Source organism: Oncorhynchus nerka, linkage group LG22 (genome assembly GCF_034236695.1).
Source record: "Oncorhynchus nerka isolate Pitt River linkage group LG22, Oner_Uvic_2.0, whole genome shotgun sequence".
In the NCBI taxonomy this organism is placed as follows: Eukaryota; Metazoa; Chordata; class Actinopteri; order Salmoniformes; family Salmonidae; genus Oncorhynchus; species Oncorhynchus nerka.
The window spans coordinates 86,387,279-86,403,137 of record NC_088417.1 but is presented as its reverse complement, the minus strand read 5'-3'; the positions used below and the strand labels follow the sequence as shown (position 1 = coordinate 86,403,137).

Sequence of the window (15,859 nt, the reverse complement as noted above, 5' to 3'; positions counted from 1 at the left end):
GTCTATATATACATAATTTGGTGCACCGCGGCTCAGGTTAATACAATTTGCCTCGCTCTGTAACCCTCATTTATTCAAGTGTTTCCTTTATTTTGTCAGTGCCTACGGAGTTGTTGTGTAGATCTATCACACGCTGAGAGCGAGGCCGGAAGTACTTCGATTAATGACGCGCCATGTGGTTGTCAAGGAGTGCGTGACATTATTATGGGATGTTGGGGGTGAAATGGCGCTCGGCGCGGTATTTTGAACAATCGTCTACGTTTCTGTGCTTTTTACCGATATGTTGCTCCGCCTGTATGGACCGGTGAAAGAGTATGTGAGTTAAGGCGTTTCGAGACACTAAAAATCATAGCTTCAAGGGGAAAAACAAACCACGTAAGAATCTGTTCGCTGTGTGAAAGGGGCAATACTTTGTGTTGCTGCTGGCTAGGCTTGCTAGCTAGCTAACAGCTGATGATATCAATTTGGCCAGTTAGCAGACAGCTAGCAGCATATGAAGATAGAATATATAGTAACGTTACTTGTAGTATGTACTTACAAACTGTGGAAATACCTTATTCTAGTTAGCTAACGTAGCTTTGTTATAGGATTCATGTTGTTGAAGCAATATGAAGTTGGAAAATATCCATTAACTTTATTCACCATTCATTCGGATAAAGGAAACTAACGTTGCATATATTTCATAGATAATTATTATTTTACTGATGTTTGAGAGTTACATTGATTATTCAGCCTGTAGCTTTGTGTGATTTATAATGACCTACAATTCATTGCAAATGCAGCCCTCTAGATAGTTTCCAGCACTCCGACAGATGGACAGCAATTTCTGATTTTGCTAAGCCAGTTTGCCATTAGGGCCTGTCATTGTTTAGCTTCCAGAGGTTAATGCCGCTGTAGTAATCCTGTCTATTCAATATTGGCTAGACGGAAAAATACCTTCCTAGTATAGTCTGTGTGTCTGCTTTGTGAAATGACTTGAAGGCAGCTGGGGCTTTGACTGTCAAATAGTCAGATTACGTCGAGGGTTCCTCTCAAGGTTTCTTTCTTCCAAAAGGAAGTCATATCCCCATTTGATGTAGGTCTCTGGGGGTTTGTTATTTGACAAATGACTATTAAGCGTTGGTCTAATGAATGTTCTTATTCTACATTTGAATAGGTTTACCAAAAACACATAACAGTTAACCAGTTGTCTTCAAATGTGGACATTTGAGAGAATTTAGAATTATTATTCGTGACGTTATTTACGTAAGTTGTATAGTTCTACACAGTACACAGAGTATCATGCAATTATTTACAGGCTCATAAGGCTTGTTACAGTATGTGACACAAGGCGGATAGCTCTTAATATTATTACTGTTTTGCACTACCAGGTAATCTATCGCAAGCTGTGACCCCATTACTTTTTTGGGAAACAAGATTCCTGACATGGGCGTTCATATCTATTGCTCGTTCTTCCTCTCATCTCTTTAGTTGAACTCATGACGAGGTGAAAATGGCGGATATTTCGAAATCCAACCCGGCCTGAAAATAGAAACGTAGCTAGCAAGCTATAGCTGGTCGTTTTCACAGTGCTGCTCCTGTCACAAATTCATGATTTTGACAGGCTGCTTAATAGTTGAGAGAACAAAAAGCAGGCCCCGATCATATATCCTATCGAAAATTGAGGGGATGAACATCGACCCCCTCCCCCCTAGTTTATCAACTTGTATATTATCCTGTCTTATTTTGCGTATGCCGGAGGTAGGACAAAGATTTATTTTCTGGGATGTCCAAAGCGGCCTAGCCAAGCTAACTAACCAGCTATCTACACCTCCGCTATGCAATCCATGACATGTTAGCCAAACTATTTAATTGGCACCGTTCGAGATTCGGCGGATTGTGTTGCAAAGTAGGCTTTTGATCTAGTTGTGTTGCAATCAAAGTTAGGATCATAACGTCGTTGCATAAACATGTTTGTTATTGTTCTTGGTGGCTAGCTAAACTAACGTTAGCGTATTCAGCTTCGTTTAGCTAGCTAGCTAGTGTTAACAACTATAGAAAGCACTGTTAGTTACCGCTGCAGAGCCATTGCAACACTGCTAATGCTAGCTAAACAGATTATTTATGAATTTATATTGTAACGTCAAGTACTTGATTTTCTATTGCCTGTGTGTGTGTTCTGTAACACCCTTTTCATTGCTTATGAATTCATCGCTGTCTTTGAAACTATTTGGTGTATTTGCGCTTGTGTTTTTGATAGTAGATGTATAAATCTAATATATTCACTAATGTCACACACTGCATGTTTTGGCTGTGTATTGTGACAATAACATCATTCAAATCCATGGTGATTTGCGCCTTCCATTGTCTTTGCAGTGGTGTGTGTGTGCAACATCATATGCAGGAATTGGTCATTCTGTTTTAGGCTTCTCACTGTATTTTGTTCACATAGAAAATACTTTTGTAATTGTTCTTGGTTGCAATTGCTTATGGGCACTAACCAATAGGTATATAAACCTATTGTTATAAATGCACGTTTATAGCCCAAGTAGCAGTTATCTATATCTGTTTTATAATGTACTGGTACTTTCCTGTCAGTCATTCTACTGAAAGAAAAGTTGTTTAACACATCCAATGGCTTGGTGGAGCTATTGGACTGACATTCTGATGCTTCCTGTTCTGTTTCCAGTAGTGACTGAGCTGAGTGTAAACCTACAGACATGGACGTGGTGTCGCCAGAGCTGAACAGTCTGCTCCCTGATGAGATCATGGACACAGAGGCCATCATCATGGATGACGACCCCCCCGCCGAGTCCCCTGCAGCCTCTGGCCAATCACAGCCTAGTGACGACTCACCAGTCCCCATGGAAACGGATGTGCCCGCTGTCCCAGAGATCGTAAGCCTGTGTTCGGACGCCCCTCCAACCCAGCTGACCCAAGCCGGGACCACCTCCACCCCCACAGGTTCCACCCTCTGTAGCACCACCTCTGCTACCCAGCTCCTCCTCACCTCTTCCACGGTTTCATCCTCCTCCCTCACCTTGCGACCCGCCACAGCCTCCACCCTAACCTCAACCACCCCTAAAACCACCAGCAGCCTCTCCCGGGTTAGTCTGACCTCGGGGGGCTTACAGAAGCTCTCAGCCCCCTTCACCCTCTCAGCCAACCACCAGATCATCCTCAACAAGGTGGCCTCATCCCCAGGCGCAGACACCACCAGGTCTCAAGGCACCACCACCACTTCCACTACTCCAGGGGGCCAGCAGTTCATGGTGACGGCCATAGGAAAGTCTGGCCAGCCTATTGTGCTGCAGCTGCCCCACACAGGCTCCAAGTCTGCCTCAGTGCAGGGTCTTGGGGAGGCCAAGGCCAACCCGCAGCATTTCAAGGTGGTGACGGTCAGCTCAGCCAGTCAGGTATCCACCCTGCAGGCCCAGCAGCTGAAGACTGTACAGGTGAGACCTGTTTGTTTACTTGTTTATTGACTTGTTTACCTTTTTGTCTCAAGGGTCTGGATTCTTTGCAATTCATCAGAAAGTAATTCAGTGGCTTTGCTATGCTGTGCTCACATTGTGTAGTGAGGAGATTAATTTAGTTATGTGTTGTCTTGAAGAGCCTTATAAGGCTGGAAATCAATCCTCAACTGTAACCCCTCCACAAACACCATATGTGATCATCTTCATTTCAAGTACACTCACATGCATTTACTTGGTTGGTGAAAGGAGAGGTTTACACTTCCACATCATTTCTATTTACATGGAGAAAAAATACATTTATTGGCATGTCCAAACCTAAGTGTTGAAATTACTAAATAAACATTCTGAAGCAAATACTATAACAATTTTTTATGGTGGATGAAGTTGACGGGATTTATAGGTCTGGGCTTTATCTCTAAGCTGTAGTTTGTGCAGTGAAGGTAAATGAACATATTTCTCAATAGATTGCTAAGAAAACTCAGGTGTCTTCGGCTGGACCAATCAAGTTTGTCTTCACTAAAGCTGTCAACAACAAAGGTCTGACTGCCCAGACATCAGTATCCAATGTCATTACAGGTAATCCCCCTGACATGCTCTTCATATTGACATCTTCATAGAAAGAATGCTTGGTTTCCAATGTGCAACACACACCCATGGATAGCTGTGTAATTGAAAGTTCAGACTATTATAACTGCTTTGAGCCATAGAAATGTATATAGACTTTGATCCCTGCCCCAATTAGTTCTGACCTTATCGTTGTGATTCTGTGCCCTCCCCTAACCCCACCCACCCAGGTCGGGTCCTGTCCACAAGCAGCCCGGTGACCCCCCGCGGACCATCACCCTCTCTGAGACCCTCGGCTCCAGCAACAAGATCGCCATCTCCCCCCTCAAGTCGCCCAGCAAGGTCAGACATGCTGCCATTCAATCCCTCTGACCCCACTGAGTGAGGGAGAGAGAACAAGTGCAGTTTCAGGGTCTGACATTAGAGTGGCCTACTGGCCCAGGGCCAGTAAACGCATTTCCAGTCAGTGGATCTCCTTTTTGCGTTCCAGTTCAACATATACTTGCTCTGTTGCAGTCTACCATTGAAGACTACATACGTAAAAGTCATGTTATTTCTATTTGCGCAATATGATTATGATTAGCCATTCACTAAAGCACCACCACGCTGCCGTGAGTCACAACGTCTTGAGAAGTACAAGAGTTCGGCACACGCAAGCACGGCGCATGGTGTCCAGAGCAAAAACAAGCACCCATCAATCTACTCGCTCAGCTTATTTATTTTAACTAAGGAAAGTGATTTACAAAAGTGAACATACTAGCAATATACTGGCTACTGTTGATAGTCTGCAAAAGACACTTTAGCATTTGTCTTGGCTAGTCTACCGTAGCCAGGTCAATATCTTTTGAACCCAATTCTCTTAAAGGAGCATTGTCCTATTTTGAGATGATACATTTTTGTTAGAAAATCATCTCAAAAGTACATGCTTAAGAAACAAAAATGAATGCAGTTAATACATTTTTAAATTCTAAATAATAGAGTAATGACTTGCATTGTACAAAACGTTAGGAACACCTTCCCACTTGAGTTGCGCTCAGAACAGCCTCAATACGTTGGGGTATGTACTCTACAAGGTGTCGAAAGCGTTCCACAGGGATTCTGGCCCATGTTGACTCCAGTGCTTCCAACAGGTGTGTCAATTTGATTGGATGTCCTTTGGGTGGTGGACCATTCTGAATACACACAGGAAACTGTTGAGTGTGAAACCCAGCAGCATTGCAGTTCTTGACACACTCAAACCGGTGCACCTACTACCATACCCTATTCAAAGGCACTTAAATCTTTTCTTTCCCATTCACCTGCTAAATGGCACACAAACACAATCCATGTCTTAAGGCTTGAACATCCTTATTTAACCTGTCTCCTCTTCATCTAGACTGATTGAAGTGTATTTAACAGGTGACATCAATAAAGGATCACAGCTTTCACCTGGATTCACCTGGTCAGTCTGTCATGGAAAGAGCAGGTGTTCCTAATGTTTTGTACACTCAGTGAATATTACACCACTATTTAATACATTTACATTTACATTTAAGTCATTTCTAGCATATTTAATAGCTGCAAATAAAGAGAAAGCATGCCAACCTATAGGTCCCGCATGACCCCAATCCATTTAGAGACTATACCATGTCTGGGCCAGTGAGTGGGACCCTGAGTTTTCTCCCATTTTGTGTTTGGATGACAACTTGGAGCTATTGACATGTATTACTAAACATATCATTCTGTTTTCTCTTTGTGTGACAGTTGACGGTGGTGTCGGTGGCCTCACAGGTCCCCAACTCCCCTCAGAAGTCAGTGTCTCTGCCTCTCAACATGGCCCACCTGGGACATCAGATACTATTACAACAGTCTACAGCCACCTCCCCAGCCAAGGTAGTCTCAACCCATTCTACTGAGCGGCTACAACTAGCTTTTATAACAGTGTTTCTCAACTGTGGTCCTCTCTGACCCCCAGAACTGCACATTTTTTGTTTTATTCAAACACTGGAACACCTGATTCAACTAGCCAACTAACCACCAAGACCCTGATCATCAGGTATGCTACTGCTGATGCTCTTGGAAATAATCTTGACTGTTTTCTTCCCTCCTCACAGACCATGAAGCCTGTGCAGACTGTGACGGTGGGAGGGGTGGGCGCCACCCAATTTAAGACCATCTTTCCCCTGTCCAACCCATCCAACGTGCAGCAGATCCAGGTGCCAGGCAGCCGCTTCCACTACGTCAGGCTGGTCACTGCCACCACGGGCAGCAGCACGGGACATGCCGGCAGCCCCATCACTAACTCATCCATGACAGGTAGGAGCCAGACTCCCAACTCACCATCCATACAGAGTGGCAGGGAAAGGATTTTAGGTCCAAACAGTGCTATAAATATATAGTGTATGTACAACGGTATATAAGGACCTGTTTTCCTTCCACAGCCAAGCCCATGGTGGTTAACACAACCCAAGTCAGGATGTCTGTCCCCATTGTCCCAGCACAGACAATGAAGCAGGTGAAACACGTGACACGAACACACTACTTACTTACAGATTGAATTGCTCCCCTAATCATACATTCACTCAGCCACGACAACATGCACTATCAATAAGGTGAGTGTAATTGAACAAACCTTCATTGTTCTCCTCCTCTCTCAGGTGGTGCCTAAGCCCTTGACATCGTCAGGCCAGGTGCTGACCACTCAGACCCAGCAGAGGTTGATCATGCCCGCCACATCGCTACCTCAGATTCAGCCCAACCTCACCAATCTACCCCCGGGTACCGTATTGGCGCCTGCCCCTGGCTCTGGGAACATGGGCTACGCCGTGCTGCCCGCACAATACGTCACACAGGTACAGGGCTGGAATGTGTGTTGAATGCATTTTAAACGTGTGTGTTTGTGCTCTCACACTTCTCTCTCTCTTCTCCAGCTCCAGCAGTCGGCGTATGTGACTCTGGCCAGCAGCTCTGGGTTCTCCACCCCTACAGGCATCCAGACTCAGGCCAGACTGCCTCTCAATGGGTAAGCACAACACCACACAGGAAATCCCCAGCTGGAGTATGATCTGTGGTTTGATGGCAAAGAAGTCCTTGTCAGTAGAATAAGTCAGTACAATAAAGCACCTTTGTTTGAAGGTTTTAAATTCCTTTTGATATGAAATGTTATGACAACGTTGAAATAAACTCACTGACCTGACTAATTATAAGCATATTCCCTTCTCCCACAGCTTATCAACATCAGGCGCTGCTTTCAGACCACGGAAGCCCTGTAACTGCACCAAATCTCAGTGTCTCAAACTGTACGTACTATAATAACTTACAGGGAACGCAACCTACTCAACTATTGATGTTTAACAGGATTCCTGCTTTAAAAAGTAAATGTCCTGTATTTAGACGTGTAGACGTCATTTGAGATGGGCCTAACCTCTAGCTGTCTATGTTGTGTCTGAATGCTCTCTCTGCAGGTACTGTGACTGTTTTGCCAACGGGGAGTTCTGTCAGAACTGTAACTGTACCAACTGCTTCAACAACCTGGAACACGAGACGGACCGAGCTAAAGCCATCAAGGTGAGGAACAAGACCTCAGATTTGACTCAACTTTATTTGTCTCACCTTATTCTTCCTTTGTGTGAAAGAAAAGCTTGGTGTGACAAATGTACTCTTTGATTTGTAATATGATTTGGCCTTGTGTAATATATCTGACTCCTTGTGTACAGAGTTGTTTTAAAAGGAGTGTATCATTTCCCCAGGCGTGTCTGGACCGCAACCCGGAGGCGTTCAAGCCGAAGATCGGTAAAGGTAAAGAGGGCGAGTCGGACCGCAGACACAGCAAAGGCTGCAACTGTAAACGCTCAGGCTGCCTGAAGAACTACTGCGAGTGTTACGAGGTGGGTCTCTCTCGCTCTCTCTGTGTCAAGCAAGTGAAATGGTACAAGCAGTAAACATTACACTCACAAAAGTTTCAAAGCAATGGAGATGTCATATTATGGCTATGTACAGTGTTGTAATGATGTACAAAAGGGAAAATAAATAAACATAAATATGGGTTGTATTTACAATGGTGTTTGTTCTTCACTGGTTGCCTTTTCTTGTGGCAACAGGTCACAAATCTTGCTGCTTTGATGGCACACACTCTTTGTGGGTCTGTGCAATCTTTATTTTTTATTTTATTTAACTAGTCAGTTAAGAACAAATTCTTATTTACAATGATGGCCTTACCGGGGAACAATGGGTTAACTGCCTTGTTCGAGGGCAGAACACCAGATTTTTACCTTGTCGGGGATTCGATCCAGCAACTTTTCGGTTACTGGACCAACGCTCTAACAAATTAGCTACCTGCCACCCAAATCTTAGAGAAATATGTGTCTAATATGGTCAAACATTTGGTGGGAGGTTAGGAAGTGCAGCTCAGTTTCCACTTCATTTTGTGGGCAGTGAGCACTATGTGCCTACTGCGATCTCTCTGAATAGCAAAGCTATGCTACTGTCTGTACATAGTCAAAGCTTTCCTTCATTTTGGGTCAGTCAGTTTAGGGCCAAATAGCATTCTAGTTTGTTCTCTTTTTTGTAAACTCTTTCCAATGTGTCAAGTAATTATCTTTTTGGCTCTGTGGGGTGTGTTTGTGTTTGTGCACAGAGTCCCAGGACCAGCTTGCTTAGGGGGCTCTTCTCCAGGTTCATCTCTCTGTAGGTGATGGCTTTGTTATGGAAGGTTTGGAAATCGCTTCCTTTTTAGGTGGTTGTAGAATTTAACGTCTCTTTTCTGGATTTTGATAATTAGGGGATATCGGCCTAATTCTACTCTGCGTAAATTATTTGGTGTTTTACGTTGGACATGGAGGATGTTTTTGCAGAATTCTTCATGCAGTGTCTCAATTTGGTGTTTGTCCCATTTTGTGAATTATTTTTGTTGGTGAGCGGACCCAAACCGTAGAGGGCAATGGGTTCTAAAACTGAGTCAAGTATTTTTTTCCCAGATGGGTTGTTGGTTTTTATGTTCCTGGAGAGTCCAGTTGGTTCTGGTATTCTTTAATAGCTTATTCTAAGATATGTATTTGATCATGGACATGTTTTTTGCTGTTTGAATTTTGTTATAGAACCAAAAGGATTGGAGAAGTGGTTATCCATACATCTCCATTTTGAATAGATGCAGTGCATTCCGAAAGTATACAGACCCCTTGACTTTTTCCACATTTTGTTACGTTACAGCCTTATTCTAAAATGGATTCAATTGTTTTTTCCCCCCTCATCAATCTACACACAATACCCCATAATGACAAAGCAAAAACAGGTTTTTAGAAATTTTAGCAAACTTATAAAAAATAAAATGGAAATATTACATTTACGTAAGTATTCAGACCCTTTACTCAGTACTTTGTTGAAGCATCTTTGGCAGCGATTACAGCGTTGAGTCTTCTTGGGTATGACACTACAAGCTTGGCACACCTGTATTTAGGGTTTCTCCTATTCTTTTCTGCAAATCGTCTCAAGCACTGTCAGGTTGGATGGAGAGCGTTGCTTGTCGTATAATATTCTAATCAAGTGAGGGAGACTCATTTCTTCAAGAATCCCCCGATGGAGGCCACTGTGTTCTTGGGGACCATCAATGCTGCAGACATTTTTTGTACCCTTCCCCAGTTCTGTGCCTCGACACGATCCTGTCTCGGAGCTCTATGGACAATTCCTTCTACCTCATGGCTTGGTTTTTGCTCTGACATGCACTGTCAACTGTGGGACATAACGTCCCACAGTTGACAGTGCATGTCGGAGCAAAAACCAAGCCATGAGGCCATAGACAGGTGTTATAAAAACATCTCATGGAAGACCAGTGGAAACAGGATGCACCCGAGTTCAATTTCAGGTCTGAAAGCAAAGGGTCTAAATATTTATGTAAATACGGTATTTCTGTTTTGCAACAACAAAAAAGTCCATAAACCTGTTTTCGCTTTGTCATTATGGGTTATTGATTGAGGATTGTATTTAATCCATTTTAGAATAAGGCTGTAATGTAACAATGTGGAACATGTGAAGGGGTCTGAATACTTTCTGAATTAACTAACTCTTCGTGTTTGTTCCAATTTTCCCGGAAGTGGTTAGATTCCATGGATTCTTGAATTACATTGTGTTGATTTCTGACGTGATGTTCCTTTTTCTGTAGTGTTTCATTGATTCACCATAGTGAAGGTGTAGGCTCAGGTTTTCTGCATCTGTTTTTGGTTGGACAGGTTTCTCCATTTCTTTCGTAGGTTTTGCATTCTTCATCAAACCATTTGTCATTGTTTTTTTATTTTCTTATGTTGCCTGCTCTCAATTTTTAGGTTTGGGAAGCTGAAATGTCAAATATACTGTTTAGGCTTTCTACTGCCAAGTTTACACCTTCACTAAATACAGTGAAATGTTTTGTCCAGGAAGTTATCTAAAAGGAATTCAATTTGCTGTTGCCTAATTGTTCATTTTTTTTTTCGGTAGGTTTCTACAGTACTTTCATTCCATCTATAGCATTTTTGTTATATTGTGCAGTTCCTTTGGCTTTGATGCCTCTACTTGAACAGAGCAATATTCAATCATAACTATGATTTTGCTGATAGGGGTGTCAGTGGGCTGACTGAACACTCTGAGAGACTGGGTGGAAGTCAGTGATAAAGTAATCTACAGTACTACTGCCAAGGGACGAGCTGTAGGTGTACCTACAATAGGGGTCTCCTCGAAGCCTACCATTTACTATGTCCACACCCAGCGTGTGACAGAGCTGTAGGTGTACCTACCATAGGAGTCTCCTCGAAGCCTACCGTTTACTATGTACACACCCAGCGTGTGACAGAGCTATAAGTGTACCTACCATAGGAGTCTCCTCGAAGCCTACCATTTACTATGTCCACACCCAGCGTGTGACAGAGCTATAAGTGTACCTACCATAGGAGTCTCCTCGAAGCCTACCATTTACTATGTACATACCCAGCGTGTGACAGAGCTGTAGGTGTACCTACCATAGGAGTCTCCTCGAAGCCTACCATTTACTATGTACACACCCAGCGTGTGACAGAGCTGTAGGTGTACCTACCATAGGAGTCTCCTCGAAGCCTACCATTTACTATGTACATACCCAGCGTGTGACAGAGCTGTAGGTGTACCTACCATAGGAGTCTCCTCGAAGCCTACCATTTACTATGTACACACCCAGCGTGTGACAGAGCTGTAGGTGTACCTACCATAGGAGTCTCCTCGAAGCCTACCATTTACTATGTACACACCCAGCGTGTGACAGAGCTGTAGGTGTACCTACCATAGGAGTCTCCTCGAAGCCTACCATTTACTATGTATACACCCAGCGTGTGACAGAACTCCAGGAGTTGTTTTATTTTCTTATTGAACCTTTATTTAACTAGTTGGGGGGGGGTTGATTGGGCGGGGCCCATATAGGGTGTGGCCAGGGTTTGTTGGGGGGGGGGGGGGTCTCAGCTGGTTGGGGGTAAGGGCTGTGATCTGGGTGTATGTCCTCTTGGCGTGGCTTCTCTTGATGCAGGTCCTTCTGGAAGGGGTCTCGCAGGTCTGAGATGGTGTCTTGGCAGGATATCTGTTGCTCCTGTGTGAGGTGCTGGGGCTGCGGTTGAGGGTGACTTCCTTCAGGGTCCTGGCAAAAGTTGGCATTGCTGCCTTGTAGAGGTGGACCTGGTCGTAAAGACTGTTCAAGTCCAGGGTGGACTATAACGTTGTACTCTGTTCTATTATATGTTGCACGCCACTTTACATCAGGAGTGGCCAGTCTTATCCCTGAAGCGGTGGGTGCAGGCTTCTGGTCCGACCTTCTAGTAGCGCACCACGTTCTTGGTCACGCCTGCTTATTTATTGAGACTCTCTCTGCCAGGCCAAGATCATGTGCTCGTCTACCTGTAAGTGTGTGGGCTGTAAGAACTTTGAAGAGAGCCCTGAGAGGAAGACTCTGATGCACCTGGCCGACGCAGCTGAGGTCAGAGTTCAACAACAGACTGCAGCCAAGACCAAGCTGTCATCACAGATCTCAGACCTGCTTACACGGACCACTCCCGCCATCACCAGCGGAGGGGGGAGGTAAGACTCCCACCCTCTCTACACTCGCCCTCTCCAGCCTCACCCCCTCTCTACTCACCCCCTCTACCTACCCCCTCTCCTCAACAAATCTTCTCTAGATTTATTTTCTCTATCCTTAACGCCTCCTCCCTCTCACCCCCCTCTCTCCAGCCTCGGCTCCCCCTCTCTCCAGCCTCGGCTCCCCCTCTCTCCAGCCTCGGCTCTGTACTCCCCATCTATGCTGTATCTTGTTCTAGAGCAGTGGCTAATCTCTTCATCCTCTCTCAACCAGGATGCCCTATACGTTTGTGACGAAGGAGGTGGCGGAGGTGACGTGCGAGTGTCTGCTGGAGCAGGCTGAGCAGGCAGAGCTGAACCAGCAGCCCCAGGCCACCGCAGAGAGGATGATCCTGGAGGAGTTTGGACGCTGCCTCATGAGGATCATCAGCTCGGCGGGCAAGACGGACTGTCCCTCCATCAACTGCTAGGCTAGGTCCAAGGGCTCTCTCGATTTGCCTCTCACCCAGCGCAGAGAGAACTCGTTCCTGGGATACTGAAAGGGTGGCCCCCTTTCTCCCCAAGCCCCAGAGCTAAACATTGGTACTGGCGAGTGGTGGTGATCCCTGGGAGGTCCTTGGTTTCTCTGTCTCCCAGGCTAGCTATCCCCATAGACATTGGATTGGGAGGAGAGTAGACTGCCCCGTCAACTGTTATCTAGCTAGACCCAGCACCAGGAGGCAAGGAGGACAGCCCTGTGCAATGCTTACCCAGCCTCAGAGCTCTAGCATTGGGAGAACTAAGGGACATTAATTGCTATGGCGCTGGTGCTGCTCCTTCTTCACAGTTAGTGGGAACAGCCTTGGCTGAAGGGAGGGGCTGTCCCCATGCCTGCCTGAAAAAACAAGGATTGTGGGAGAGACTTGGCAGAGAAAGAGGTGCAAAGGTAGAGCAAACGAGCGGGACCAGGATTTGGGTTTTAACCAGTTCTTGGTTTCGGTGCACCCTCTGACTGAGTGGAATAGCACAGTTTGTTTGTGTTTTTGGAAGGGGGTTGTTTTAGACTTACCGTGCACACTTTTTGATAATAGGTATTTTTACATGTTTTGTTTTTTTCTTCTAATGTATTTTTTTCTACCATCCTATCATGGCTCTGTTTGTCCCTCTCCTTCTCTCTGGTGTGATATTAACATGTTTTAATCATTTCTGATGATTCTTCAGTTAGTAGCCCAGGTTCTAATCATGATGCTGATCTCTCTACAGTTGCTAGCTTTTACTGTAGCCCACAAGATACCCCCACTATTTATTTTCCTCAACCACCGTTTCAACTTGTGCTTATAAAAATGTCTAGGAACAAATTCTAAATTCCCGCTTTTGATTTTATCATGGATATGGATTCTATTTACCATTTTTAAACAAATAATTGGTAACTATTTAAATGTACATTCACCAGACTGGGTTTTGGGGTAGCATACAGTCCTGTTTCTGACACTTTCAGGTAGGGTAAAGTTTCACAATATCAAATCCAAGTTATTTGATCTGCTAAAGTGCTTATGGTACTCTAAACTCTAAATTAATTGTGAAGGTAGGAAAGTTGTCCACTTATTAGGTAAATAGGAATATTGGAATCTAAGTGACCCTACTTTAACTTCTTTGTGAATAACAAAGATGTAGAGTAATGTATGTAGAATAGTGCACACACATCCATGTTGGATCACTGTCAAGGGGCAGATTGTTTGATTGGATAATGAATCTAGCCATCGTATCACCGTATGTCAGGAGCACTGCAACTATTTTAGCATAGCAGAGTGCCTTTAGTCTACAGTGAGCTGATGATTGGGCATGGTAACATTTGTCTACAATGTCATCATGGATTAGGCTACCAGGTAACACATGATTTGGCCTCTGTGTGTCACACTAACTCTTCCCATCAGGTATGTGTTCAACAGCATCTGGGTGGTGTTTCTAAAACCCCTATTATCATGTCCACTCGTCTGGCTAACACACAACTCTCAAGTCCCCCTGACTTCAGTCTGGAATGGCTCCTCCATGTTGGCACAATGTGTCGATAATGAAGAGGGCTGTGTTTTTACTCTTCTGTATTATTCTCACTCAAACACCAACATGCATGGCCACACAGCCCCCTGAGCGCTGCCCCTTCCATTACAATGGTTGTATTTTAAAAACAACGAGAGGTCTCAACCTCTGAGGGGGAAAAATCACATTTGATTGAACCAATCAAAGCCATCGCTCAATTTCTGAGTGAATATTGCATTTAACGGCCTTCTTTCCAGACCAGTGTACGACAGCTGTCCCTGTGTTGTGAGTCGTGGGTCGCGCCAGGCTACATTTCCCCTCACAAAGCCAATCCCTCTCTGTTTTTGTATTGGGGTGAGTCTTGTGTGTGTTTGGGTGTTGTTTTTAAAATACTGTTATTAGTAGATGTATTTCCCCCCAGGATACCTTTGCCTTACGTTCCCCAGTCTGCTCAGGGCATTGAAGGACTTTTACTACGTTGTCAATTGTTTCCCCCAATGTTGTTGAAGACGCACACATCTAAATAAAACATAAATAAACATAAAACACGCTCAAGATCTATCAAAAAGCAGCCGTTTGTTGATATAGATATATATATATATATATAGATTGCCCTTGTCCAAAAGAGCATGACCATGTTATACACCATCACACATCCTTTTTAAAGTTGTAATCATCCCTATGCACTGAAAACTTTGTTTATTGTATGGATGATCTTGCAGGTTATTACAAAATTGCTGTACAGGAGCATCAACAATTGGTTTGAGCAGTGTGATGCATCCCTAATAAAACACATTTCTCTAGGCCCTGTTCAGGAGGGTGCAATGTTACAGAACGTTCAGATAGAAATGTATTGTGTAGAACTAATACAGTGGTATTTCAGGTAGAGGATTGGAATTATTGGCACTATGTAACATTTCTATTTGTAACATTTGTTGAGTCTCCCCTCATTGAATACAGCCCTAGTATCCATTGTCAACCCACAAAGTGGGATGTTTCAAAGGGCTTCCAATAGTTGAGCACAAACAGAACGCTGCTCTGAAAGTGCTCTGCCCAGCTCACTCCCTTAATCTGATGTTGAAAGGTGGTGGGAAATTGGTTTTACATTGTCTTCTAACAGAGAGAAATGTAACAAAAAATACATTTATATTATCAATAAAACTAAACAGCAAAGTTGTGCTCTGTCTGTGAACAGAAAAGTTCTTATCAAATCTATATATTTCAGGAGAAACCTAGCCTTCTATCAGGTAACCTAACCCATGGCATCTGGCAGTGCTCTGTACACTAGACAAAACAATAAACCTTCTTTGTACCTTCTCAATGTTTGCAATATCAGGCTTTTTTCACGGAGGGAATCTCTGTACTGAACTGATCTGTGTAAATCTGTTACCTGCTGCCCCTCCATGTATAAAAGCCCCTGTGCAACAGCTTAGTAGTACTACTTGGTTGTTTGATTGTATATCGTATGTTAAGTGACCATTGCCTGTATTGCTTTTTAGGTGAAATCATGTTTGTCTTTTTTCTTATGTCACCGTTCTTGTAAACATCTTTCTGTCTGGAATTATTTATCTCATGTTATCCTGACTATAACACAGTATCACCAAAATTAAAGTACTTTTAATTATTTTCAGATTTATATTGAGTAAAGCCTATGTAAGATGTTGTGACTGTAATGTAAGCAAAATACAAAGCAAATAAAATTTATACAGTTCTGTAAAAAAATGTTTTCTCAATCTTTGCACTACATTTACATTTACATTGCATTCATAATTTACTAATTA

The 15,859-nt window shown here is 43.7% G+C and overlaps 1 protein-coding gene across 1 annotated transcript; it reads left to right on the top strand.

Moving 5' to 3' along the window:
• The first annotated feature begins 207 nt into the window (after positions 1–207).
• LOC115105931 (protein lin-54 homolog) lies at positions 208–15,708 on the top strand. The gene is given in 15 exon segments (XM_029628440.2): positions 208–375; positions 2,669–3,434; positions 3,920–4,031; positions 4,250–4,276; positions 4,279–4,361; positions 5,763–5,891; positions 6,113–6,314; positions 6,440–6,513; positions 6,656–6,850; positions 6,929–7,020; positions 7,226–7,297; positions 7,463–7,565; positions 7,748–7,885; positions 11,863–12,065; positions 12,337–15,708. Coding segments are annotated over 14 exon segments (2,361 nt in total). The 5' UTR covers positions 208–375; positions 2,669–2,699; the 3' UTR covers positions 12,533–15,708.
• Positions 15,709–15,859: the final 151 nt, after the last annotated feature.